At 50.6% G+C, this 26,206-nt stretch overlaps 9 protein-coding genes across 9 annotated transcripts; 5 read left to right on the top strand and 4 right to left on the bottom strand.

Moving 5' to 3' along the window:
• The first annotated feature begins 205 nt into the window (after positions 1 to 205).
• On the top strand, positions 206 to 1,729 carry ASPSYDRAFT_40524 (Ran GTPase-binding protein YRB1). The gene is made up of 4 exons (XM_040846103.1): positions 206 to 520; positions 683 to 941; positions 998 to 1,126; positions 1,183 to 1,729. The coding sequence occupies exons 1-4, from the start codon at positions 230 to 232 to the stop codon at positions 1,248 to 1,250; spliced, it is 747 nt and encodes a 248-aa protein (XP_040705766.1). The 5' UTR covers positions 206 to 229; the 3' UTR covers positions 1,251 to 1,729.
• Positions 1,730 to 2,098: 369 nt separating this feature from the next.
• Positions 2,099 to 3,513, top strand: ASPSYDRAFT_27614 (putative transcription initiation factor subunit (TAF30); the record flags this gene model as incomplete). The annotated part of the gene is made up of 7 exons (XM_040844417.1): positions 2,099 to 2,107; positions 2,238 to 2,278; positions 2,549 to 2,700; positions 2,837 to 2,982; positions 3,046 to 3,186; positions 3,246 to 3,366; positions 3,425 to 3,513. The coding sequence occupies 7 exons, from the start codon at positions 2,099 to 2,101 to the stop codon at positions 3,511 to 3,513; spliced, it is 699 nt and encodes a 232-aa protein (XP_040705765.1).
• Positions 3,514 to 4,697: 1,184 nt separating this feature from the next.
• Positions 4,698 to 5,785, bottom strand: ASPSYDRAFT_54906 (phosducin family protein; the record flags this gene model as incomplete). Its single annotated transcript, XM_040848935.1, has 3 exons — positions 4,698 to 4,713; positions 4,845 to 5,074; positions 5,180 to 5,785. The coding sequence occupies 3 exons, from the start codon at positions 5,783 to 5,785 to the stop codon at positions 4,698 to 4,700; spliced, it is 852 nt and encodes a 283-aa protein (XP_040705764.1).
• A 1,489-nt stretch (positions 5,786 to 7,274) lies between these two features.
• Positions 7,275 to 8,659, bottom strand: ASPSYDRAFT_85651 (WD40 repeat domain-containing protein; the record flags this gene model as incomplete). Its single annotated transcript, XM_040851545.1, has 5 exons — positions 7,275 to 7,295; positions 7,364 to 7,483; positions 7,541 to 7,630; positions 7,690 to 8,402; positions 8,542 to 8,659. 5 exons carry the CDS (start codon positions 8,657 to 8,659, stop codon positions 7,275 to 7,277), a joined length of 1,062 nt encoding a protein of 353 aa, XP_040705763.1.
• Positions 8,660 to 10,543: 1,884 nt separating this feature from the next.
• ASPSYDRAFT_27611 (2-keto-4-pentenoate hydratase) lies at positions 10,544 to 11,347 on the bottom strand (the record flags this gene model as incomplete). Its single annotated transcript, XM_040844416.1, has 1 exon — positions 10,544 to 11,347. One exon carries the CDS (start codon positions 11,345 to 11,347, stop codon positions 10,544 to 10,546), a length of 804 nt encoding a protein of 267 aa, XP_040705762.1.
• A 705-nt stretch (positions 11,348 to 12,052) lies between these two features.
• On the top strand, positions 12,053 to 13,219 carry ASPSYDRAFT_54901 (uncharacterized protein; the record flags this gene model as incomplete). The annotated part of the gene is made up of 3 exons (XM_040848934.1): positions 12,053 to 12,423; positions 12,480 to 12,798; positions 12,869 to 13,219. 3 exons carry the CDS (start codon positions 12,053 to 12,055, stop codon positions 13,217 to 13,219), a joined length of 1,041 nt encoding a protein of 346 aa, XP_040705761.1.
• Positions 13,220 to 15,063: 1,844 nt separating this feature from the next.
• On the top strand, positions 15,064 to 16,758 carry ASPSYDRAFT_85648 (uncharacterized protein; the record flags this gene model as incomplete). The annotated part of the gene is made up of 6 exons (XM_040851544.1): positions 15,064 to 15,168; positions 15,245 to 15,506; positions 15,570 to 15,761; positions 15,818 to 15,979; positions 16,035 to 16,267; positions 16,330 to 16,758. The coding sequence occupies 6 exons, from the start codon at positions 15,064 to 15,066 to the stop codon at positions 16,756 to 16,758; spliced, it is 1,383 nt and encodes a 460-aa protein (XP_040705760.1).
• A 979-nt stretch (positions 16,759 to 17,737) lies between these two features.
• ASPSYDRAFT_128874 (uncharacterized protein) lies at positions 17,738 to 20,579 on the bottom strand (the record flags this gene model as incomplete). Its single annotated transcript, XM_040840511.1, has 9 exons — positions 17,738 to 18,492; positions 18,557 to 18,737; positions 18,793 to 18,968; positions 19,059 to 19,332; positions 19,387 to 19,931; positions 19,982 to 20,113; positions 20,167 to 20,300; positions 20,357 to 20,476; positions 20,527 to 20,579. 9 exons carry the CDS (start codon positions 20,577 to 20,579, stop codon positions 17,738 to 17,740), a joined length of 2,370 nt encoding a protein of 789 aa, XP_040705759.1.
• A 1,495-nt stretch (positions 20,580 to 22,074) lies between these two features.
• On the top strand, positions 22,075 to 25,847 carry ASPSYDRAFT_54897 (uncharacterized protein; the record flags this gene model as incomplete). Its single annotated transcript, XM_040848933.1, has 3 exons — positions 22,075 to 23,587; positions 24,331 to 25,672; positions 25,727 to 25,847. 3 exons carry the CDS (start codon positions 22,075 to 22,077, stop codon positions 25,845 to 25,847), a joined length of 2,976 nt encoding a protein of 991 aa, XP_040705758.1.
• Positions 25,848 to 26,206: the final 359 nt, after the last annotated feature.

The following is a 26,206-nucleotide window of genomic DNA, read 5'->3' as shown; positions in this document are numbered from 1 at the left end:
GCGGTGGCACACTAGTGTTGGCGGCCTCAGGCCATGAACCTACCCACTTGCAACCAAAAACAACCCGCCGCCCATAATTTTCCCCTCCTCCTCTCCCTCCCCAGTGATATCCACCCCATAGAGCCCTTTTCTTTATATTTCCCATCTTCAGGTAAATCGCAACCGCCTTATTTAACTAGAGCCGTCCTAACTTTATCCGAATCCGCAGAAACCAAAACGAACCTTCACCATGTCTGACGCCGCTGAGACTAAGCCCGACCCCACCACCAACGCTCCTGAGGAGACGACAAAGAAGGCCGAGGAGGCCACCACTGGCACTGAAGCTTCCAAGGTGGAGGAAGTTAAGGCCTCAGCCGAGTCGGCCGCTGAGTCTGCTACTGAAACCGCGAAGGATGCAGCTGCCAAGACGTCTGACAGCGTCTTCTCCATGTTCGGTGGCGGCCCTAAGAAGGAGAAGAAGGAGGATGAGGAAGTAAATGAGCCCTCTGGTTCTTCCAAGGCCCAGAAGGGTGAGGATGAAGTAAGTGCACACTCGTTCGTTCTTTCTTTATTTTGGTTATCTTTCTGGTTCTGTTTTGCTCTGGACTTTTTTGTTTGTGAAGTCGCGTGTCTTCAGGGGCAGAAATTTGAAGATATATTTTCGAACTTGGAGCAATGGCTAACATGCATTACGTACCTATAGGAAGAGGCTCCCGAGTCCCCCGAGGTTCATTTCGAGCCCGTCATTCGTCTTACGGAGACTGTTGAGACCAAGACCAACGAAGAGCTCGAAGAACAGACCTTCAAGATGCGCGCCAAGCTCTTCAGATTCGACCGTGATAGCAAGGAGTGGAAGGAACGTGGTACTGGTGACGTTAGACTGCTGAAGCACAAGGAGAACGGCAAGAGCCGTCTGGTGATGCGCAGAGACAAGACCCTGAAGGTCTGCGCTAACCACTACAGTAAGTTCCCGATACGCAGAGCCATCTTTAATCCCGAAATTCTAATGCGAGTTTAGTTGTCCCGGATATGAAGCTCAGCCCCAATGTCGGTAGCGACCGCAGTTGGGTTTGGAACGCTGCTGCAGACGTCAGTGAGGGTGAGCCTGAGGCTTGCACTCTGGCCATTCGGTTTGCCAACAGTGAGAGTATGTTACCAAATTGCTATCCACTTGAAACCGACTTTTTTTCTAACTCGATGCAGATGCCAACCTCTTCAAGGACGCTTTCGAGTCGGCCAGGGAGGAGAACGCGAAGCTTCTCAAGCAGTAGATTTCTTTCCAGACCGGCTTCGCCGAATTATCGAGCATTTGGAGGAATATTCTTAATGCATACTTCCTACCATTCTACCCTTTTATCACAATGAGGTTGATGCGATTCTCATCAACACGGCATTTTATTTTTCTCCCCTGACACGATTCCCAGTCGATTCCTGACCCATCATCCCTTCACCCTACCCTGCCCACGCCTTATGTACGCATGAATGAAAACGCAGAATGATGGTTCTGCTAATGGTTTCCCCACCGAGCCGATATTGACACTGGCATGACCCTGACTTGTTGCGAGGCAATACCGTATGACGGTCCTTGTCGCTAGTGGAGGCGGTTGTGTTCAGCAATTTGGCAGTAGATAGACTCACTATCCATCGAATATACAATGAAAATATGTGCATGCCTCTAATAGTCTAGAATTCAAAGTGCGGCTGAAGCAGTTGTGGCTGCCGCTGGAGGGCCTGTGTGTGTAGGAGGGCAGCTGTAGTTCCCCGCCTGCCTCTCGGGCTCCTCTCGCCGCCCATTCTTTGAATCGGCTCTACGACTCTCTGCCTCCCCTCGCGCGCCCACAACGACGTAAGCACCTCTGCTAGACACTCAATCGTCAATTTTTATTTCGCTCGTCTCCGTCATCCGCCTGTCAACTTCGACCCGCGTCCTCCTCGTCTCCTGAGTCTGCGGGGTTGCTGGAACTTTCGGCCGCCAGCTTTTCACTCCGCCTGCGATACTTCGGCCCCGAAAGCTACATTCCCACGAAGCTTCCCCCCTCAAGGACAACTAGCAGCAGCACCTCGTATCCTTTCTTGCTATCGAGTCCGCAGCGCGCGTCATCGTGATCCTATCACCAACATGCCCGACGTGAGTCTTCCGACCTTGTAGCTCCTGGTTGGTCCACATCGCTACACACCCGCCTGACGTGGATGCTCTCCCAGTAGCTTGACATTACCTTTTGCGCAGCTTGCTAACGAACGCGTTTGATCACATACAGGTTAAGAGAAACATTAAGCTCATAACAGAGCAGCAGGTCATGTATGTTTCCACCCCGGCCTTGTCTCCTTAGCTCCGCATCAGAGATGGTCCCAAATCCGTATACCATCCATCTTCCCTCGGTATTCTGTCGCCTGTTCCTGTGTCGTATTAGCTCGTGCTTGTGCATGCTTATAGACAAATGTTCTTGACTACCGCACACATTCGCATGAGACAATAAATAGTCGCGTCGCCGGTGTCGCCGCCGATACTAGGGATAATTCGTGTCGATATAACAAACATTTGCTGATGGGTTTATTTTGCGTGTTACAGAAACAAGGATTCTGGTGTTGAAGGCTTTCCACTCCGAGCATGGTCAATTGAGGTGTATATCATCAACGACCATGGTGAGCAGGTGGCAGCCAATGTTTTTGACAAGGTGACCTACAATTTACATCCGAGTTTCGGGAACAGAGCAAACCAAGGTCCGTTATTTTTCTCCGATTCTGAGTTTCTTCCCCCCGATCTGTTATTGTTCTGTATTTGTCCGTACTATAGGACAGCGAATGCGTGGAGCGGCGAATGCGGGTTGAACAGTGGCGGCTAACCTAGAGATAATAGTTATCAAGAACCCCCCTTTCAGAATCCAGGAAGAAGGATGGGGTGAGTTTGATATGCAAATCAGCCTTACTGCCGCAGACAAAGACCACGTTATCGCGCACGACCTTAACTTTGCGCAAACGCGCTACGAGTCCAAGCACGTCATTGTATGTCTCAACCTCGCTTAGGATTTTACGCTCATCAGGACACTGCGCTCACATTCGTTATAGACCTTCAAGAACCCCAAACCAGCCCTGTTAGCGGCGCTTCGCGAATCTGGACCTGTCCCTGGCGATGAGAACGGATTGAAGTCGAAGCGCTCCGCAGGAGGAGAGGAAGGATCTAAGAAGAAAAAGCGAACAGATAAGAGCGTGAGTTGTTGCCTTTACGTTAATAGTAGAAGAGACGAAGTTTAATGATTCCTCCACAGGTCGACATGGACAAGCTAGCCGATGGCCTTCAGCGACTCGGTGAAGACGATCTCCTCCAAGTGGTACAAATGGTTCACGATAACAAGGCCCCCGACTCCTACACTAAGAACGATGTCGAGCGTAAGTCCCTCCGTTCCCAAATCAGAGAGAATAAGCAATTCATTAACATCTTTACCAGAGGGAGAGTTCCACGTCGATCTCTATACCCTCCCGGACTCTCTAATCAAAATGTTATGGGAGTTCACACAGGAAAAAGGAGCCCTGTGATTACCGATTCTGGATTTTGTGCCTAATTCAATTTTTCCATTTCCATCTCATGTTGACGTGACCGTATCCTGCGTCATTTAACCGTTTTTTGTATCTTTTCTGCGTCCGAAGGTCCCATACGTCCAATCTTCCAATTTACAGCATTAACTACACATGTTGGTCCGAGTCTCTCTGGATCTGAACCGTATTCTTTAGCGGGAAGGAAGGGCACTGGCGCCTGTCTGTTGGTTATGGATGGTCCACGAATGAAAAGACAAACATTTCCAACCTTTTCAACTAGGGCCGAGGCTGTTTCATTCGTCGAATTTTTTACTACCTTGTTCTTCTTGTCGTTTTTGTTTCTCGGGTCCCATCTATTATCCTCTTAACCACACGCGAAATACAAGTTTCAGGGAAGAGGCGCTTGCTTGATAACGAACGGAATTTAGTTTAGTGAACGTTGTTTATGAAGAATAAAATGAGGAAATAAACAAAGCTGAATTGAACCCTGGAGACCTGAAGGACCGGAAGACCTGAGTGCTTCCCAGGCTTCCCTGGTGAGCAGCATAGATCGAACTCTGTAAACAAACTTGGTATAAAGCACCTACGGTATTATATAAGATTGCGGAGCGATTAATATACAGAAGTATGACAACTTAGGTAGTTAAGTACCAACCTATACTACCTAGATAAAACATAGTCAACTACATAGAGGCAAGACAAGACGAATGTCATCCAAGAGCCAAACGAAACTTCGCAAATCGAGGCGGATATCTTAATAGTGGGTCAAAAAGACTAGGTAGGGAAGATGGAAAACATGCATGCATGAAACAAAGAAAATATGCAATAGAACGAAAGGAAACAGTGGATGTAAAATTTGGACCAGCCGGGCCTCTCCTGAACACCGAACAGATTGAGACAGAACAGAAACAGGGCAGCAATGCATGCGCTGGTTAAAGGTAAAAAGGGGATAATAAGAAACCCAAAAAGGACAAGGCGGGATCTATTAAATGGACGCCTGGACAAAGCCTCCTGAGGGGGAAAAAAAAGTAAATAGACGAGATAGCCGTAGGAGTATAGAGGACAAATGCGTCCCTGCGAGGTCGTGCGAAGAGGACGTCTCACTTTCACAAAGTCGCCGCTTAAAGAAACAGAGTTCGTCCTCCATGCCCCGGAAATCAGAGCAGAGCATTAACCAAAGAAATCTATAGCACCCGGTGTCTGGGAAATGGGTTAGTTCCACTCAGCGAATCTTAGGTTAGGCAATGGCCGTTGGTCGGGCAGAAGAAAAAGCAAAAAAAAAGACAAAAAAGACAAAACACGAGAACAAAGAATAATATCGGTGAACTCACGACTTGAGAACATCCTCTAGACTATCGGCGCTGCAGCTTCGACCCTTCGGGATCTGCTGCAGAATGTCAACAATTGTTGCAAAGACATCCCCGTCTCGGTACGCCAGTAGCGCAGGAGGTTCGATGTGGTCCATTTCTGCAATTTCGTGATGCAGCTTAACAAATCGAATCTTTGGCTGACGAGAAGCAATTGTGTGCAGGCAGTCTTCGACCAGGGCACTGGTGTTTGACTATTTGGAATTGATCGGTTAGCAAGTTGTTCGATCTTACCCCCTTGCGTATACTATGCACTTCTGAAACGAGTTTCGACTGCGAAGGCGGGGGGTGCGACCTACCTCGGGATCATACAGACAAACCACCACAACCTGGTCAGACGGCACCTTCTCAATTGCATCCAAATAGCCCACCGCATCGACCGTGTCCACGGTCCCATAGTATTTCCGCCAGGGGCTAGGCCGTCGGGGCTTTTGGCTCTGCAACTGCTGCATACGTGATTGGCGCCACCGGCGCATGAACTTGTCCTCGTCTGCTTCGTCGGGGTCGCTCGCCGAGCCATCAGGCGGCGGAGAGTTGTGGAGGAGAGTGGCATCAGTGGAGGACTTGGAGGAAGAGTAGTTGTGTGAGCGGTCGGCCGCCGAGGTACTAGAGACGAATGACTTGCGGAAGTTGTTTCTGCGCGCACGCTCGAAGGCCTGGGCATCAGCGATGACGCCCTTGGGGCCTGTGTTAGCGTCGAATCTGGTGTTGGGGACAGTGTAGGAACCGGAGCGAGAGGTCATGGCTGCCATGGCTTCGTCGTCGTCGGAAAGGTGGACGTTGTCGAGGTCCTCCGGGTCGGGAGAGGAGTCGCGGTCCGAGGGATTGTTGCGGTCTTCAGGATGAGAGGATGATTTCTCGCGATTGCTGAAGAGTTGATTGAATTCGTCTTGGGCGGAGGACATATTGAGAAGAGAAGAAAACCGGAGGCAGCCGAGGGGATTGAAACAGTTTTATAGAAGCCTGACAGGTCTTTTTTTAGACAAAGTTCGTCTCGGAATAGGAAAAGCAAAAACAAAGTGAAATAGACTGGCACGGCTCTGACTCGAGAATGCGTGGTGTTTCAGCGTCGCAGAGGGAGGGAAGGAGAGCGGAGCCGGGAGAGGGAGAGCGGCGGCAAGTGAAACGCAGCAGCCCCTCAGCCGTCACGACAACAGTCAACAATAACGATCGTGTGAGCTTGTGATGGGACTTGCAAGCTGCAGGAACCGCAATTTTGCAGCCGATCGCCGGACGACAGCTCAGCAAGTCTGTTTCAATATTTCTAAACGGCCGGGCGGGGAAGTTTGGAGCGTCTGTTGCCTGTCGTCGTCTGTCTCAAGTTTTGACCCGACTCGGCCGCTGCCTTCATCGGGGGAGCTAGAAGCCACCAAGAATCTTCACCTCTGACTCTTTCGGGCGTTTTTCTTTCATCCACGTGGAGTGCGGCTATGATGCAGTCCACTGGACTTCGTCACTGCCTCAAATGAAGATCGCAGCCGGCTTACGGTTGGGGGCATCTGTTTCATCTTTGCTGCTCGGACCACCAGCTGAATCCACGATGGCATGCTCTCTCGTCCTTGACCGCAATTCTTCCCTCGAAAGGATTCATAGACTTGATTTGACTCATCCCACTCTCTACTACTCACACGGCTTGCAACTTTAAGGTAATGAAACAATGATGGTAGGAAATTTAACTGGGAATGCAGCAAGCTCAAACACGTCAAGCAGGGCTCGCTTCAAAACACTCAAACTCTCCAATGTAAGCTGATTATTAGAAGATAAAAAATCAAGATGCACTCAAAGGAAAACGTCATGGCCTATCCGAAACATTCCTTCCTCGTCTTTACCGCCAAGGGTACATCCAGGATCAATGCGTAGAAAAAAGAGACAATCCAACCAAAGGTATAACGAAGGGTACTCAGTTCAAAAAGGAAAAAGAAAGGGAGTAAAAGAAAAGGAAACTCATATGAGATGAACAAAGGAAAATAGTCTTGAGGACTCATTGTGAAGCTCAATCAAATGAACTCCAAAAGAGTCCGCGTCATTTTAGACACCGAGCCGGAGCCCCTGCAACCATCCTTAGAGAAGACAACATTAGTACAAACCGGTGCATAAGACTGTGTTTTCTTTTTCGATTCCTCCGGTTTTCGTAATCAATCAATTTCAGGCACGAGACGACTGAATCACATCCTCTTCAGCCACCGCTTCATGGTGATTCAATCCGCACTCACTGCAGTTGAGCCACGAAAGACGGCAATAAAGTGGCTTCTCGACAAACAAGATTATCGTACAATGCGGACATCCAGCCTATCGGTGGGCGGGAGAAAAAAAATTTCAAACTAGGAGAGTCGCAGAAGACTGAGACAGGGTATCTTTTGTGTCGTGGTATTATTTTTTCATATTTTCAGCAGTTTACCAGGCCCAGACCTTGAGCTGTTGTTGCGAATCAATGATTAGTACGAGGTGTTTGCAGAAACCAAAAAAAAAAATCCATGACCTACCAGTGAGTCCCAGGACCCTGTGCAGAGACTGATACCATCATTGCTGACACCAAGACAGCTGACACGGTTCTCGTGGCCACTTAAAGACCCAACCTTGTCTCCACGGAGAACATCCCAAACCTATCGGACACAATTAGCCGTCTATCACTATGGTGGTAAAAGAAAATAGCAACATACCTTGCATTCAAAGTCATCATAACCAGCAAAAAGCAGTCTTCCCGAAACTGAGAAGCCAACTGACGTAATACCGCACAATATTTGATCACTCTGTGTCAAGATATAATTAGCATTGCTCATCCTCAATTATACAAGTCAGTTGTTCTCACCTGGTAGATGTTGAGCGACCTGTCTGCGCGAATGTCGAAAAGGCGGCAAGAGGTATCGTCAGAGCCCGTACCGAACGCGTTGCCGTCTGGGAAGAATTGGATAGCGTTGATATCGGATTCGTGGCCAGCGAAAGTCTGGACGGCCTTTCCGGTACGGATATCCCAAAGCTTGGCAAAAGCATCACAGGCACCCGAAACGAAGATGTTCTGGTTAGTGGGGTTGATGCTGATAGACATAACGTCACCGAGGTGATCCGCAAATTCGGTGACCTTGGAGCCAGACTCGATATCCCAGAGCATGCAAGTCATATCGCCGGAAGAGGTGATGATGCGACGATCGTTAATGAAACGGCAGCAGGAAAGATAGCCCGAATGCCCGGAGAGTTCGCGCGCGACACGAGTTGGGCCCTCTCGAGATGAAAGGTTGTAAATAGAGCAAATGTTGTCCAGACCACCGCAAGCAACATAGTTTCCACTGGGGGCATAGGCGCAGGTCATAACCCATGATGATCTCAACGGAATAGCGTGTACCTTGTTCGTGGTGTATGCATCCCAGATGATGAGCTTTCCATCTTGCGAGGCGGAAACGAGATGGCGACGGTCGGTTGACCAGTGCATGGCATAAATCTTGGCCAAATGACCTTTGAGCGTTCGCCGAGGCTTCATTCCAATGCGAGGCAAGGGGTCGGTTTGATTCTGCGCGACATCACGCACTGTTCAATTTTGTCATCGTCAGCAAATCTGCAGAAGTAGGAAAACGGCCAATGCGATAAGGGAGTGGGCGGGTTCCCCATGGGCATCCGGCCACATCAAACACACGTTCCAGGAGAGGCAAAAGGGGAGAGCTCATACAGTTTGTGTCAGCAAGATCATCCTTCCGGCGTCTGATCTTATCCTTCAGCCCTTCAGCTTCGCGCCTGGCGGCGGTAATCTTAGCCTGCATCTGTTCGCCGCTCATATCGGCTGCCATAATACGGGACCCCTGGGAAACGGAAGGCGGCAATTGGGGTGGGTGACAGTGGGAACGGGTGAGGGAATTGAGCGGGTAGAGGCGCGTCGAGAGATGCAGTAGACCGGCGTGGGGAGAAGAAGAGGGCGGTGGGAGGGAAATCAAGAGAGAATGGCGAGGTTGGGATGTCGTTGTCGGGAGCAGTGAGAGGTGGAAGGGGAGAATGAGAGTTAGTTGAAGGGGCTCGGAGTGAGGGGGCGAGCCTGAGGTTGACGGCCGATTGGGTGTGGAGCGAGTTCAAAAGGCGGATGCGACCGAGCGAAACAGATCCAGGATTCGACCCAGCGCACTGGTCAGGGTTTAGAGGCGATGGGAATGTGCGAAGAATGCGAGGAGAAGAAGAAGAGAAGAAAATTAGGGACGAAACTGCGAGAGTCAGGGGGAGGCCGGATGAGTGAGCGCGGAGGGTAAAACGCAAAGATGCCAGCACAGGGAGAGGCCTTGCAAAGTGTACTGTAAGTAATCTTGAATAGGGATTTAGGGAGTTTCTCCGTCTCATCCACTAATGATGACAACAATAATACAGCGGTACTCCGTACCTGATTCTTAATAATAATAATAATACAGCTAAAGCTGCTGCAAGTGCTTTCCGTACTGCTAAGGAATTGTCATGATCTCCCGCCCTGCACCGCAGCTTGCAGGCTATTGCAGACCCGAGTGTGAGCCCCCAGCCTCGGACAATGGAGCCAACCACCTGTCAGAGGAAAGGATCCCACATTATTACCAAGGTCTACGGATTTGGAGCCTCTACAATACTGGGGCAGTACTTCGAGAGGGAAAAAAATAGCATCGATAATTTAACGGTTGAGTCAAAAGGGGACCACCAGAGGAGTCTGCCAGGGCGCTCGTGGATCTCTCAAGGCCAGAGATGGAGCAGCCCCGTTAGCACTTGAGAACTATTAAAGACGTTAAACCACATTAAGAATGCAGTCCATGGTAGCCCCGTCTCCAACCCTCCATTTAATTTCTCGAAGAACCGCCGAATGCTGCATGGCAAGCTTACTTGGGGTGGCAGTGTCAACACCACACCAGTTAAAGTTGATATGCGTATACCGAATATTCAGGAGTTGAGCATTATTCCCGAGACCATAACAATGATATAACTTGCGGGCATCGCCAACCTTAAAGAGCAGCGATGTGCGCTAATTTCGCCCGGGTCTCGGTAGGGTACTTTTGGGTGTTTGGAAAGTTTCTTTGGAATCGTGGTCTGCAGTATCGTCAGAGCTTTGAGTTTACCCGCCTCGTGGTGATTTCCGGCCAAAGCAGATCCTGTCCAAGACCAGAGAGAACAAAGAAGTGAAGAACAACTCAGAGAGATGCTCGAGGGAGGAGAAACTCTCCGCCTGGGCACCTCAGCAGAACCCCTGCACCGCACAATGGCATTCACGCCCGTAATTGGACTCTTGTCTGATTGAAGTTAATATGCCGGCTTAGAAATTGCTCGAGGCTTGCAGTGGGTCCCGATGGACGGCTAGGCCAGGCACAACTTCGCGATCATCATCAGTGGGGATTTTCTCCAGGTGCATTCACCAGATGGCACTCTGGATGGTCCGGCTAAATTAAGAATTATTCATGCGTTCGCCTTTCTCATTTCCCATGCTATGATGCTGCAGACCGCTGCTCCACTGCTTTTGCCCGCGAGTCAGAAAATCCGCGTTTCGTCCATGGTCCTTCACTGAGGTCACAAGCTTTCCCGGCCAAAGAACCTGTTTCGAACACGTATCTACGTACCCTGACAAATGTTGAGGGTCTAACTACTTGCCGTCGACTGTCCGACAACACCAACAGAAGCTTGGACTTTGGAACTTGAACTTGATGGCTTCATAATAACACACTAACTGAACTCTATATTTTGGATTTGGTTGGGCACACAACATCAAACTCAATGGTCCCCCATCCCTCGAACGTACAAGTCCACCTTCCCTCTTTCTCCATGGGTACAGCCTGCAAGCAACTGCCGGGCATGATCACCTGGCCAGCCTTGAACTCAATGCCATATCCAACAAGTCTGTTCGCCAGCCAAGCAACAGCACCCAACGGATTCCCAAGAACATTCCTTGTGTTCCCCCTCATAACCTCCGTGCCATTGAACTCCAAAATGCCCTGAATATCATTGAGCGCAAGATCCGTGATCTTGCGCGGTGAACCACCGAGGATGATGGCGCCCGTGGATCCATTGTCCGCCAACGTATCCGCAAGCCCAATGTTCCAGTTCTTGACCCGCGAGTCGATAATCTCAATTGCCGGGACGGCATAGTCAACGGCGTTGATCACATCGGCGACTGTGACGTGAGGGCCCTTGAGATCCTTGCTCAGCACGAACGCGGGCTCGAGCTCGACAAATGGCTGGATGAACTTCTCACGGTGCAGAGGCGTGCCTTCGTATATGAACGAGCTTGCGTGCAGGAAGCCGTAGTCTGGGTGGTCAACACCGAAGGCGGTTTGCATTACTTTGGCGATGTTGCCCAGCTTGTATCCGACTAATCGGTCGCCGTTCTTGATGGCATATTCTGAGTTGACCTGCTGGACTTTGAATGCACTCTCGGCATCGAGTGCCGGCCACGTCTTTGAGGGCGGGTCGATGGGCTTTGCTTCGGCGCGGGCTTTGCGCAGAACCCCAGCGACGTCATTTGGATCAAAGCTGGACATTTTTTTTTTATGAAGGAAAGAGAGGGTGTAAAGTAGAGAGGAGGGATAAGGCAAGTTGTTGATAGACGGCTTGTTTACTATGTATCAGCGGGTTCAAATACTTATAGTATATCTAGCCTACGTGATTGCGAGATCTGCTATCAAACAATTTTACCCTCGGGGAACACAAAATTTGGAGCTTCAAGCTTCTCCAATCTAGATACCAATCCGATCATTGCCAGGGAAGCCGGTGCGTTGCAGCTGGAACCGTCGGAAAGGAAGCCGAAGAAGCCGAGATAGACGCATATCGAACCCGAAAGTGACCCAGATCAAATCCGAACCCGACCCTCCCAAACATCCCCTGCGCATGGTCGTGAGGAGTCTGGATTCTTTTAGTATATATCAAAGATCGGGTTCCCACCGATCCCCGCGCGGGTTGGATCCTATCTTATATCAGGTCAGCCCTAGATTCCCCCAGGGAAGCTCCCTATCAACCTATCTATACACCTCGGAGAGAGCCGACCTCGGGCATCATGCGAAGATACTGGGTCACGATGCTTCTAGATACCGTGAGATATCATGCGGCGGCCTGGAGCTGGTAGACGTGGGGTTCCAACTGTTCAGGTTATATAAACTTCCCGTGGAGTGTGAGACCAAACAACCCACACTTCATTCTTCAGACCTCGGGAAGACTCCCATACACACACAAAGCACAGATCACCAACAATGGCACCTTCAGCATCCTTCATCGACGATGCCGAGCCCCCAATCGTTATCGGCCCTACCACAAAGAAGGCCACTAGACCTTCTAGTGAGCTGCCCCAGTCCCTGATCCAGGCGGCAAGGGCCACAAAGAAGGAGGACTTTGATCCTTCCAAGCACCTGAACTTCCAGTACCCAAAGACCATCTATACAATGGAGCAGATTGGACTTCAGGGACGGGGCATTTCGCCTCACGCCGGCTCCGAGCCCTTCCCGCTCTTCACCCAGGAGGCCATTGCCCAGATGAGGGCAGAGATCTTCTCCGAGCAGGTGCTCGCTGAGTGCCAGTATTCTTCCTCATTCAACAAGCACATGGTCCGCGGCATGGGTCCAGCGTAAGTCCAATAAATGCTTCACCATGACATGAAATCATGTTCTCTAATCATACCAGCCGCGCTCCCTTCACATACGACGCCTGGAAGTCCCCAGAGGTTCTAGAGAAGATCTCAGCAGTTGCAGGCATCGACCTTGTTACCTCCATTGACTTTGAAATTGCGAACATCAACATCTCCATTCGGGATGAGAACTCGAAAGTGCAGCAAAGTGTAGACCTCGTGTCTGACCAAGAACTTCCCGCCGTCGCCTGGCACTACGACAGCTTCCCATTCGTCTGCGTGACAATGCTCTCGGACTGCACAGACATGGTCGGTGGAGAGACTGCCTTAAGAACCCCCAGTGGTGATGTTATGAAAGTCCGCGGCCCCGCTATGGTAAACTTCACTCTAGATATATTCCTCCTCGCCCGGGACAGATTAAGTAACTAACACGAGTTCTCCACAGGGAACTGCTGTTGTCCTCCAAGGACGATACATCGAGCACCAGGCCCTCAAGGCCCTCGGTGGCCGTGAGCGCATCAGCATGGTCACCTGCTTCCGACCAAAGTCACCCCTGGTCAAGGATGAGACTGTCCTCGTTGGCGTGCGCGGTATCAGCGAGATCTCTGAGCTCTACACCCAATACACCGAATACCGACTGGAAATCCTGGAGGAGCGTATTCGCGACAAGCTGAGGAAGGAGCGCGAGCGCGGAATTGCCAAGCGGCCATATGACATTGCTGGCACGAAACGCTGGCTCACACACCAGAAGCAGTTTATTGAGTCGATGTTGACTGAGATTCAGGACCTGGATTGAATAGATACCTAATTTGGTGGTAGTGTAGTGTACGGATTAATGAATTTTCTTTTGTCTTTATTACTGGTTTATGGTCTCGAAAATTGATTCTGTCGTTACTTGAATGTTTTAAGAAAAATAACACTTAAATACCGTCAGTATCTTACTCCGGAATTCTAGTAAAGTAGATAGATTAGTAGGCCCTTCGTTTCTTCCGCAACAGTCATGATAACTTGCCTGCTTCATCAAAATTCTGTCTTCAACAACCACCTGTTGCCAACCAGCATCATTTATCAGGTCTTCAATATTGATATCCCATGAAGAATAGACTCTGAGGTCTTTTCATTACAAACTTTCTCTAAAAATACTATGATCTTAGGTATACTTGCGAGGCATAAGGAGAATGCAATCGGTCGCCGGAGCACGCTCGGAGTATTGCTGACGCAAGGCACGACAAATGCCACCTTACAACCAAGCGCAGCCCGAACTTTGCATAATCACCATGCAGAGTTGTCCTGCCCAAATAATGTGGAAGCGACGAGGAGGCTACACAGTGGCAGTGGCAATGTCATGATGCGGTTTACCTGCCAACAACACAACACACCCCTCCCCTTGCCCATGGCTGCGGTCAGGCGTTAATCGCCACATTGGAATTCATGAAAGAGAGCTACGTGGACGACGTGGACGACCTCATGCAAGTACAAGCAAAGAACTTACCTTACTCGAAGAACATGAGTCAAGTTGCTGGAATATCCAATCCTAGATAAACCGATACTGTGGAACTGGTTGTTCATAATGCATGAAGCAGGTTGTACAGATCCCATGGTTCTGGGTGTCGATGCCGCGCCGCCGTCCCACCATAAGAGGAGATGCGACGCACATTGGCGCGCTATGAGGGGGATTCGGCTTTCAACTTCCAAGCAAAATCTGACTGCCACATACTCCTGTCCCATGTCAGTATGCACAAGCAAGGCAGGGAGACAACTGCATGTAGAATCCACACCGCTTGGTCTCTAGATGCTAACGCCGGCACTGTGATGGAGGGTATAGACGTGCATAAACATTAGACTGCAGGCCTGCAACCCTAGACCGACTGTGCATATGCGTGGTATCTTGCGTATGGTGCTGGTCAACTTCGACTGCCACGGGACATACGCAAAGCTGGTGTGAGAAGGGCTACTTGAGAATCCGAATCGTGTGATTTTCCAACCCCAAGGCCGCAATCGCCGGGACCGTTCAGGTCATTGGCGTGATCTCTGCTGATGTCAGTAGATGAGGTATATTATATATAATAATACATAAAATATAAAATGATTTTGCTAGCACTGCGGGTTAAGAAACGCCCGAAGAGGCGCCGGTGAAAGGCTAACGAGACTAGCAAGAAAACGACATCATCGCCATCAAGAGTGCAGCACCCGATCCCAGAAGAGTAGGATACGGGCTATCATTACGTCGTCTCGCAGCAGACCGGTTGTAATCGAAACGGCTCCCGGATATACTTTCAGATTGCTCACTCAGTGTACTCCGTAATAGGAACAGGCCGATAGGACGGGCTGACACAGAGAAAGGGCTCGGGAGCTGGCCGAGGGGCGACTCTCTCAATGGAGCCGAGCCCCGCGCTCCGAAGAGAACCAAGCCACCTCAACCAACTCAACCAAATCTCCAGTCTCCAGTCTCCAGTCTCCAGTCTCCACCGAGATACGAGAGGCACGCTGTGGGGGACCCCAGAATCCGACTGTTTCCTCGAATCCGACTCCCTGTCATTGGCCTGCCATGTACTGTGTCCGGTATAAAAGGTTGACGCCGTCAGCCCTCGCACCTGCGCTCCGCCAGGTGCAATTCGCACAGCCTTGTTTTCTCTCAAAATGGCGACCCCCAACCTGAAAGATGAAGAGCCTATGCAAATCGAGCATACCACCCACGACGATGTCTTTGGAGAGATCACGGACGAGGGCCCCAACTACCGCAATGTGCATACTTACCTCTCATTGCGTCCTGCGCTGAATCCCATGAGTCAATGGAACGCTAATCGCTCTCACTCACCAGGTCGGGTTCGTGGGAACCGTTATTCTCATGATGAAGACTCAGATTGGCATGGGTGTTCTGGCCATCCCATCTGCCCTGGACGTCCTGGGTATGATCCCGGGCATTATCTGTCTAGTTATCGTTGCATGTATCACCACCTGGTCCGGCTATATTATCGGCGCATTCAAGCTTCAGCACCGTGAAGTGTACAGTATCGACGACGCTGGTCAGATAATGTTTGGCCTGCCAGGCCGAATTATCCTCTCGGCTGGATTCTGCCTTTGTATGTTCCTCACTTAAGCCTGTTCCAAGGCGATGTTAATGAACTATTGCTAACACTACATAGACTACATTTTCAATAGCGGCTCCGCTATTCTCAGTCTCTCGATCGGCCTCAACGCTGTCTCGACGCATGCTACTTGCACCGCTGTTTTTGTCGCCGTTTCCGCTATCGCTGGATTTGCCTTTTCTAGTATCCGGACCCTAGGCCGAATCACTTGGCTTGCATGGGTCGGCCTGCCATGCATCCTTATTGCAAGTATGTTGTGCTCATTTACTCTTAGCTAGATACTCCATACATTAACGTGTTTTTAGTTATCATGGTCACCATTGCAGTTGGTGTGCAGGACCGCCCCGATGCTGCACCAAGAACAGACGGCCCCTGGGTTTCTGACTGGAAGGTTGCAGCCAATCCTACCTTTGCAGAGGGCATTGCGGCTGTTTCAAACCTCTTGTTTGCCTTTTCTGGAACGCCTGGTGAGTAGGACCCATCGCTGCAGGATACGACAGCCCAACTAATCCTCGGTCTTAGGGTTCTTCTCGATCGTCTCCGAGATGCGCGACCCCAGCAAGTATCCGGCGGCCATGGTAATCTGCCAGTCCGGTGTTACGGCCGTTTACCTCGTCATCGGCTGCGTGGTTTACTACTACTGCGGTTCATACGTCTCGTCACCAGCTCTCAGTTCAGCCGGTGCCCTTATCAAGATCATCAGTTACGCCTTTGCCATACCGGGTCTTCTCGCAACCATGACCATCGTCACACATGTGAGAATCCAACTAATCAGAGAAATTGAAGCTATCGCTAACAAACGTTCCCTCGACCCTAGATTCCCTCAAAATTCATTTTCGTCCACATTCTCCGAGGCTCCCGACACCTAAACTCCAACTCCCCAATCCACTGGGCGGTCTGGCTCGGCTGCACCTTCGGGATAACGCTCATTGCGTACATCATTGCCAGCACGATTCCCGTCTTTGACGCGCTCGTCTCGCTCATCGGCGCCCTTCTCGGCCCCGTCATGTGCATCCAACCCATGGGCTGCATGTGGCTGTACGACAACTGGGCCAAGGGAAAGAACGAGCCGAAGAAAAGCAAGCGCTGGGTGTTTTTGGTGGGGTGGAGCGTGTTCCTTATTGTCATAGGTACTTTCCTGATGGTTGCTGGTACCTATGGGTCTATCAAGGGTATTATGGATGCTTACAATGAGAGTGAAGGATCGAGTGCCTTTTCTTGTAAGGACAACTCGAATTCGGTGTAGTGTCTTCAACTCTTAACAAGATCCGAGGTACCAAGCTTGGGACAGATAGGGTTAAATTGAGGGAAAAGGATGGAAGGCAGATGATAGATGATAGATGATAGACACTCTCAGCAAGAGGGATATAGATCTCTTGTATAGCAAGTTTATAGTACTACGGACATAGACAGGAAATTCTCACAACTTTCAAATTCACAGAGTTCTCTTAGTCGTTTGGGACATGTCTTCGGGAAACCAGGCGAGGCGTCCAGGCCTCGCATCCAGCACCAAAGCAGGGAATACCACCTCAGTCGGCCTGCCTACCCGACCTGCGTACACTAGTACCTGACATCGGAGACTACCGGAAGGATTCGCCCTACCCAGTTTCACTCTAATAACATCCATCCTGCCAGTCCACTAATATGCTCGGCTTTGAGGCTTATGCAGCGATCTCGGCCTAGGGCCGAACCCGGGAGGGATTCAACTACTTAATGAGTTATAGCTTGGATTGCGGAGTGCTGACGCATATACTACAGTACTGCCGACTACACCGATCACTACATACCTGAGTATAGCACACGTATCAAGTACCTACCCTGGAAGCTGAAACTGTTCTACCTGATGGCCAGTGGTGAAAGGTAGTAATAATCTTCAACGCGGCCGGGCTTAGTATGCAGTATTTACCCACGGTCCATGATTCATACTTATCGTTATAAGGTACAGTGTACCGGTACGTGTAGCTCGGAACGGAGCCGACCTCGAGCCGAATGCCACTTGAGTTAAAGCTGCAGGCGTAGCCGTAGTCATTGCATTACCTAGGTAAACTACTACCTGCATCCGAACCTACTAGTCACGACCAGACATCCGGCAAAACAAAGGGTATTCAATTTCCAAGCCCAAGCAAAAGTCTATCTATCTATCTCCTTATTCATAAAGCTCATCCAGGAGCCGTTTTCATACCAATTAATCGACTGATACTCATACCATATCATATCATATCATATCACCCCTTCCACGACGGGCTCGGATCCAACACACTGCTGCTCTCCGACCCTCCAATCTGCTCGATAATCGACAGGAACTCGTACGACGATATCCCGAACTCGCTGAGAAGTTCGGCGCTATTCGCTAGATGGGGCAGGGACGATGAGGGCGAGGAGTGCAGGTCGCCGTATGGGCCATGGGCGTGGGCGTGGGCGTGTGCGTGTGCATGTGCGTGTGTATGTGCATCCATCCCTAATGCCGGATCGATAACCCCCGTGGGGTCATGCATATGCGGAGGCGGAAGCGGATGTTGGAGCTGCTGCTGCTGCTGCTGCTGGTGGTGACGACCGTGGCCATGAGCATGGATATGACCCTGTGCCGCATCAACAGGATGTATATCCCCCGTACCAGCCATGACATTTCCATGTACATTCACATCCACATTCACATTCTCAGCCATCGCCCCTACGGCTCCGGCTCCGGCTCCGCCATTCATATACCCCTCAGGAGTGGCAAGGGTCAAAGCCTGCAACCCAGCGCGCTCAATCCTCGCCGCCAGCTCATTGAATAGACTTTCCAGATGCGAAAGTTCTGTCTTCCGCGCTGCGGCGAGCATGTTTCCCTTCGAGACCATTTCGTCGAGGATTGAGTGTGCTTCCTGGCTCCAGCTGTAGCCTGGCGTGCTGTCGGTGGAGTGCGGGAAGAGCGTGTTCGCTATCATTAGATGTAGGGCGGCGCCGTAGGTTACTTCCATTTCGAAGGGAAGAAATACTTCTATAGGAGTCATTAGCTCGGGTGGTTCTAGCTTTCTTTCGGCGTTGATTTGGCTAGGGTTTACCAAGAAGGCTGTTTTCGTCAGTTAAGATCTGCAATGTTTTAAGGGCAGACTTTATCCCCGTCGAGATTAGGGCTTTGGTTGGGGCGAGAAAGCTCTGCCACTCCTCTACTCCGTGGGTTGATCTTTCTAAACGCTCTTTGAGGACGGACAGGAGGAGGGGCCGTGTTGCGACGAAGACGCACTGCGCATATAATTAGATCAGCGTTAATTGACGGGTTGGGCTCATATGAGCTTACTTGGTGGTATAGAAGGGTGATATAGCGGGTGCCTTTCGGCATCGTCTCGACTGAGTTTGAGGTCTTGGGATGGACGATTTCTTCGATCTCCCGGGCGTAGACAGTCATAGTCTGGAGAATTGTTCTTGTTTTGTCAAGGAACGCTCCCAGCTCGGTTTTTTCGTTTTTGTAAATTGCTTCATCGCGAAACCGAAACAGTGTTAGCTTTTTTTTTTTTTTCTACTTTTTTCACGGTACAACAACGCAAGGCACGGAGCCACCCTTACATGTCAAGATGGATGAAAATAAGTATGACAATTTCACGTGTAGGCTTAGGGTAGCGTCTCGCCTTGATCCTGTATTCGCAGGTTTCAGTACGGTGGTGATATCGCTATCTTGGGTAGTCATCGGCAGGCCCAGTGAGGATGAAACATGTCGGTCCATCACATAGAGCGTCCACCAGAGGTTGCGGCAGCGATCCACAGTATCGACGCCCAGTTCGTTTTCCGGCAGTTCTGTGTGCAGCCCGTCGAGTTGGGCTATTCGAATAGCTTGTCCAATCTGGGTTTTGTTAGCCATTCGAGCGGCAATAAAAGTGCTGAAAAAGGACCTCACGTAGACGTGCGCTGATTCCCGGTGGTCAACAGAATAAAGGTACAGTCCGGTCAGAGCGAGGACTTCAACAGCTAGGAGGCCATCGGTCCAGAGATTTGTATAATCGGGCATGAGAGACATGGCGCGTAGGAAAAATTTGGACCCAGGGGGGTCCTTGGTGTTTCGAGATCGGAGGAGGAATGCGTTGCCGAACGCAAGGACTAGAAGAAAGTGTACGAACCAGAGGCGGTTTTCGGTGGCCTTTTGGAGAGAGTTGCCGGAATAGAACTCATGTAAGCGAGCTGTAAATGATTCTTCATCGAAGAACCGATAGTGCTGGTCGAGATGGTGTTTGACCGTGTTGAAAAGGTAAAGCGCGTCATCGATCGAAGGTAGTCCGCTGATATCAGGAGGATCCTCAGCCGGCGCCGGTCGCCAATGTAACGGGTAGACTTCTTTATCTAAGGAGCTTGGGACTTTGTATGGAGATTCCAGATGTAGGTTTTCGGCTATCATGAGAGACAGTCGGGTAGTCAAAGACCATAGCGATGTCGGCGCCAGCCATACTAGGTATAGATGTTAACGGCAGTCCCTTTAAGCTCATTAAGATACTTACTCCAGCCGCTTTTGCCCTTGTAAAGACCATTAACTGTTCTCGAGGGTAGAGTGAATGGGTTGGTCCAAACGTTGTGCTCCGGGTTGACGGTGTGATATGCAGGTAGCTCCTCCTGCTGAGGCCCTATACTCACTATTCTCAGTCAGTTCAGAGACCTTCTGTCACCTCTGCTACATCTCTCTTACCAGAACATGTGGTATCCACTTCGGCCAAGGACCCAAAAGCGACATCAGCAGATCGTTTGGATCCCGGTGAGGGCTCCTGTCGCTGCTGTGGAGTTTGATGCCCTTTCGCTTGCTCGATTAATTTCTGAAGATATCTGCGCAGGTTGTTAGCCCAAGTTCCTCATAGACTGTAAAAAGCAAATCCACAAACCTCTCATCAACCATAACCTTGTTGGCATCTGTATAGTGGCATTCAATACCGCGTCGCTGACAGTTGGCACATGGATCAGCGCCAGAACATTTTATCTTGCTCTGCCGGCAAGCGATGCACCTGCTACGATGTCAGCTGTGGATATATTTCTGAAATGGCAAATTCCTCACGCGTTCGAAGTCCGTTTTGGCTTATACGGTTCAGCCTGCGCCTGTTCTGCCATTGGGCCAGAGTGCGTCAGGGGATATGCTCGTGTTCTGGCACATCAACAAAATCGCAGCGGTAGTATCGTGGGGGGAGGTGAAAAGCCGCGGGATGATTATGGGCGATTATTATTATTATTATTATATCGAGACTTCAGCGTGGTGGTAAAGGCAGACCCAACGCCAACTCCCCGCACAATTTTCCCACAACCGCCGGTTCATGATATTACCCCAAATCCATTAAAACACTTCCCCACTACTTCAGAAGGCAAAATCTCAAAGATCGGTATTATTGGAACCTTGGCAGGATCGTTAAGCTTTTTTGTCTACGACTGAAATTTCTCGGGGGCCATCGGGGACAAGGTAGCAGTGTTACTGTACATTCCTAGACGCCAAAGACGGGCCATGGGCAGTTGCGCAAAACAATATTTGTGTCGGGCTCTTCTCCTGCTTCCCAGTTGAGGAGAGATGTTGTTGAAATTTACCCGAAATACTCCGGGTAGTGCTGACAGCTGAGGACCTGAAGTTGCGCACCACGAGGACTCGGCAAACACGACCGAGTAACTATATAGCTCTCGTGTGAATTGCCTCAAAAAGGAGTGCTTTCCCCGCATCCGACGCGAGGCTCGGGTTCCCTCCGAGATCATCACACCCTTCGCTTCCAATCCGTAGTATCAATTCGAGGACTGGAAGCGTTCAAGCGAGCGGCGGTCCAAGTGAGGTCAGATGGCGCGGGCAAGTCGGGTTGCAATGACTCCAGTCACTCCACAGGCTGTCCACCCGCAACCCGATTCCCCCGCCATCTGTTAGTGCTGAGAGCCTGTCAATGAGGGCTGAGGCGAGATATGGAGCTCTGGGGATACATGGCCGAGAAACCCGATCCCGGCGGTGGCATCTCATGAAACAAAGTCTTAACCAAAGTTCATCTTGACTCCTGCCACGTGCTCTCCGGAGTCGGACTGGGCCGATTATGTTCGAGTGACGTCGGCTTCTCAATCCGAGGGTTTCCCATTCCGCCGCCACTACCAAGACTCTAAGAGTCTTGCCAAGCGTCGGCTTCTCTGCTCGCTCACCTTTCAAGCTCGCGGATCAGGTCTGTGTCTGAAATCTTGGCATGCTTGTTTGATTCTCGACCCCTGCAGCTCGCCAGGTCCCTCTATCGGCTTCCTTCCGTTGAACGTGCCCGAGGTGAAAATTCTGGTGACGGGTTAGGTTGAGTTTTCGATTTTCAATCGTGATCACGTTTCCAGCTGCCAATCACGCCGATCAGTGCCCTGGAATCCGCCACATTATACCAATTTACCATCATACTACTCCCAAAAAGGGCAATATCTTGAGAAATGGAGCCCTCCGCGATGGTATAGCCATCTAGAGAGCCCGAAGTTCAGAATTATGGAATCCAAGACCTCGCCTGCATTTGTGTGGCCCTAGATACTTCGTCATAGAATATATATTGGGCGCTGCTCCACGACAAGCAATTATAGCACCGCAGCGCCGAGAATTGGCAACTTCGAAATGACAAACTACGAAGAAAAGCCAATGCAAGACCGGAATCAAGCTGCATCCTCTGGCATTTTCGAGTCCTCTGGGAGTGACACGGCCACACTCTCTTGGGACGACAATGGGGACCCCGAAAATCCTTACAACTGGCCGCTGTCACGGAAATGGACACTGACAGGCCTTGCTGCCTTCGCGACGTTACTCTCTATGATGAATGGAACTATAATTACGGTTGCACACTTCGAGATCACCGAACTCTTCAACGTTAGCGACGCCGCCTTTCCACACTCTTACTGGCCTGTGACGACATGGGCTTCCGGCGGCGCATGCTCTGCCCTGTTTATTCTCCCATTGACAGAGGACTTCGGAACCCGGCCTGTTTTTCTTATTACATATCTTTTGTTCCTCTGCTTTCTCATTCCCCAGGCTTTGGCCCAGAACTTTGCCACCTTGGTAGTTACACGTTTCTTTGCCGGCTGCTGTGTTGCCATCCTTGCCAATACGGCTGCTGCAGTCGCCGGAAATGTTTGGAATACCGAGTGGTCTAGGTCAATTCCTGTCAGCCTTTATATCCTTGGCTACATGGGCGGTAGCAGTATGGGGCCCGTGATGGGAGCTGCAATCTACCAGTCCTTGTCATGGAGGTGGATCAGCTACATGCAGCTCATCTATTTCGGCGCGCTGTTTCCGATCTATTACTTCCTTTTCCATGAGACACGCAGTGACGCAATCCTTGCAAGCCGAGCCCGGGCCCTGCGCAAAAATGGCAAGGGTGATTATGCAGGGCAAGCGGCTGGATCTCCATCGCATCATTTGAGTTTGCAGCACCTTATCGTTAGCTCCACAAGACCGGTGGTTCTTTTTTGCACCGAACCTGTTCTTTTTGTGTCCACATTGTGGTCTGCTTTCACAGTAGGGACCTTGTTTCTTTTCACACAATCAGTCGAGCAGGTCTTCATGGAGCTGTACGATTACAGCGTCTCGCAAACCGGGTTTGTCCAGGCCTCGATAGTCATTGGCGAATGCATAGGATTTTTGTTATGCTTCGTATCGAGGAAGCTCTACTTCGCATCCGCTTCTCGGAATACCGAAGCACCGGGAACTCCGATTCCAGAGGCCAGACTTTATATGGCTGTCTTTGGTGGCGTGTTTGGCATTGCCGGCGGGATGTTCACCTACGCCTGGACTTCATACACTTTCATCCCGTGGATCGCCCCGACGATCAGCCTAGGCATGGTCGGAGCCGGTAGTGTGCTAGTCGTGGCCGGGGTATCAGACTATGTGGTCGATGCATACAGCCAATACGCCGGTAGCGGAATTGGCGCCGTTGCGACAGGGGAGAACATCTTCTCTGCCTTCCTACCCCTGGCAACTATGAGCATGTACACCAACCTCGGATTTCAATGGGCGAGCACNTTGCTGGCTTTGATTTCCCTGTTTCTTGCTCTTGTTCCGACGTTGATGTTTTTCTACGGCAAGGAAGTCCGTGCTCGCAGTCCTTTTATGAACGGCTTGACGAAGGACGCTGGTAAGAATACTGAAATGGTATAGTTTTTGCTCACATGTTGAACAATCTTGTTGAATGGTGGAATATTGGTGCCACAAAAATATTGTTGTTAGACGCCCGAAGAACAAAACTTAGACTATGAATGACATGCTTAGACATAGAGAATGTTATACGGATATATGAACGACTTTGCATTATCATAAGACTGGCATTACCGTAGAACACAAGTCGCGTAGGTTTTTTCAAAGCTCACCAGGCTTAAGATCGCCTACGTCGTGTGAGAGCCTTCAACACTTTCTGCTCTGGAGCAAGCTCAGTCGCTGTTACAATTTTCCAACACAAATTATCACCACAGCACCCGTACTCCAGATCCACAATAATATTGGGGTCAAATCTAGACCCAGGTGCTCATTTGATATGTAATAACTACTGTTTAGTGGGGAGAGCGCCCCTCGGGTCAGGGCCCGAGAAGTCCCACTGCCCTCGGGTTCCCAAAGTGTGACGAACCCGATCCAACGCCTCCAACACTGAGGGGCTCGGATAGTGAATGCGGCGTCATTGCTTGAGGTGTGATGTCGGAAACACTTATAAGCTTGCAGAATGGAGGGGTCCACCGCTGGAATTGTTCAATTTAAGCTATACTATTATCACCAATCTCCCTAGCCTCCTCACCTTTCGTTCCTTACCTAGTATCTGCCCTCTACCTGACGAAATAAAACATCTCCCCTTCGCCATGGCCCCCTCATTTGCATCCAACCTAAAAGACCCCAGCCTCTTCGTCGAGAAGTCCTTCATCGACGGTCAGTGGGTGGCCGCGAAATCAGGCAAGACCTTCAACGTCTACAACCCCGCCACCGAAGAGCTCATTGGCACCGCCCCGGAATCAAACACAGAAGACGTCAACGCCGCCATCCAAGCTGCCGCGAGGGCCTTCCCCACATGGCGCGCCCAGTCCGGTCGCCAGCGCGGGCGCATCCTGCGCTCCTTCTTCGACCAGATCATCGCGAATAAGGAGGACATTGGCAAGATCATCACAGCTGAGAACGGAAAGGCAAAGGGCGATGCCGAGGGCGAGGCGCTCTTCTCGTCCTCGTTCTTCGAGTGGTTCTCCGAGGAGGCACCCCGCATCTACGGAGATGTTATCCCGCACAGCAACCCTACCCACCGGACGCAAGTGATCAAGGAGCCCATTGGTGTTTGCGGTCTCATTACGCCCTGGAACTTCCCCATGGCCATGGGTGCGCGCAAGGTCGCGGCCGCCCTGGCTGCCGGATGCACCGTTGTCATGAAGTCCGATGGCCTGACGCCGTTCTCGTCGAATGTCCTGGCTGTTCTTGCTGAGCGCGCGGGCGTGCCCAAGGGTGTGATCAACGTTGTGACTGCGCTCGAGAACACGCCTGCTCTTGGGCTTGCGCTTTGCGAGTCCGACACTGTGAAGAAGATCTCGTTTACTGGTTCGACGCGCGTGGGTAAGCTGCTCATGTCGCAGTCTAGCAACACGCTGAAGAAGCTGAGCTTGGAGCTTGGAGGTAATGCGCCGTTCATTGTCTTTGACGACGCAGATATCGAGACCGCTGTCACGGCCGCTATTGCTAGCAAGTTCAAGGTTACTGGTCAGACCTGTGTGTGCGCGAACCGCTTCTTCGTCCAGGAGGGCATCTACGATAAGTTCAGCAAGCGCCTCGTCGAGGAGGTGAAGAAGTGCCAGGTTGGCAATGGTTCCAGCGCTGGCGTCACGCACGGTCCTTTGACCAACGGCGTTGACAAGACGCAAGAGCACATCCAGGATGCTGTCAGCAAGAAGGCCACCGTGCTGCTTGGCGGCAACAAGCTGCCATCTGTCGGCAAGAACTTCCATGAACTTACTATCCTGGGTGATGTGAACGATTCCATGAAGGTCGCCAGTGAGGAGACCTTTGGCCCTCTTGCTGCGCTGTCCAAGTTCAAGACGGAGGATGAGGTTGTTCGCCGGGCGAACAGCGTCGAGGTCGGCCTGGCGTCGTACCTTATCACGAGTGACCTGGGCAAGGCCCACCGTGTCTCTGAACGATTGGAGTTCGGTATGGTTGCTATTAACACCGGTGTCATTTCTGACTCTGCTGCTCCGTGAGTCTCCTTCTACCCTGGCTCTGATAAGTGCGTTTTACTAACTTCTAGTAGATTCGGAGGTGTCAAACATTCTGGTATGGGCCGTGAGGGCAGCAAGTACGGTATCGAAGACTATATCAGCATCAAGATGATTGTCACTGGCGGTATCAACACAGTGTACGCCAACTTGTAAGATTTCAACGGGAGAATGATGACGCTGGAGAGGAAAAAGGGAAGCCAACATAAGGCTCGCATGATGAGACATTATGGGATACTGGATTTTCGACCATTGATAGAATTGTATTTGAGAAATGATAATGACCTTCCTCTGTTCATACCTCGCAGCACCAGCTCGTTCAGAGACACGGTGGGCCTTGCCCAGGTCACTCGTGATATATAGTTCTTGAACGGGACTGCCTCCATATAATTGTATTCTATATATATATATATATAATTCTCTAAATCTCTCCGCAGTTCATACTTGTCCCTAGTGATAGTCGTCTAACCTTTCCAAAGTTCAGGATCTCCTGGAGCATTGCCCAATCTGCAAGT

This window comes from Aspergillus sydowii (assembly GCF_001890705.1).
Source record: "Aspergillus sydowii CBS 593.65 unplaced genomic scaffold ASPSYscaffold_2, whole genome shotgun sequence".
NCBI classification, from domain to species: Eukaryota; Fungi; Ascomycota; class Eurotiomycetes; order Eurotiales; family Aspergillaceae; genus Aspergillus; species Aspergillus sydowii.
Note: the sequence above shows the minus strand (reverse complement) of the source record. Positions and strands in the feature narration are given on the sequence as shown.

Excerpts from the sequence above, each read along its gene's own strand:
- ASPSYDRAFT_40524 (XM_040846103.1), top strand. The coding sequence starts at position 230 with ATGTCTGACGCCGCTGAGACTAAGCCCGACCCCACCACCAACGCTCCT. Across the intron at positions 942-997 it reads GGTCTGCGCTAACCACTACA|TTGTCCCGGATATGAAGCTC; the intron begins GTAAGTTCCCGA and ends ATGCGAGTTTAG. Across the intron at positions 1,127-1,182 it reads TCGGTTTGCCAACAGTGAGA|ATGCCAACCTCTTCAAGGAC; the intron begins GTATGTTACCAA and ends AACTCGATGCAG.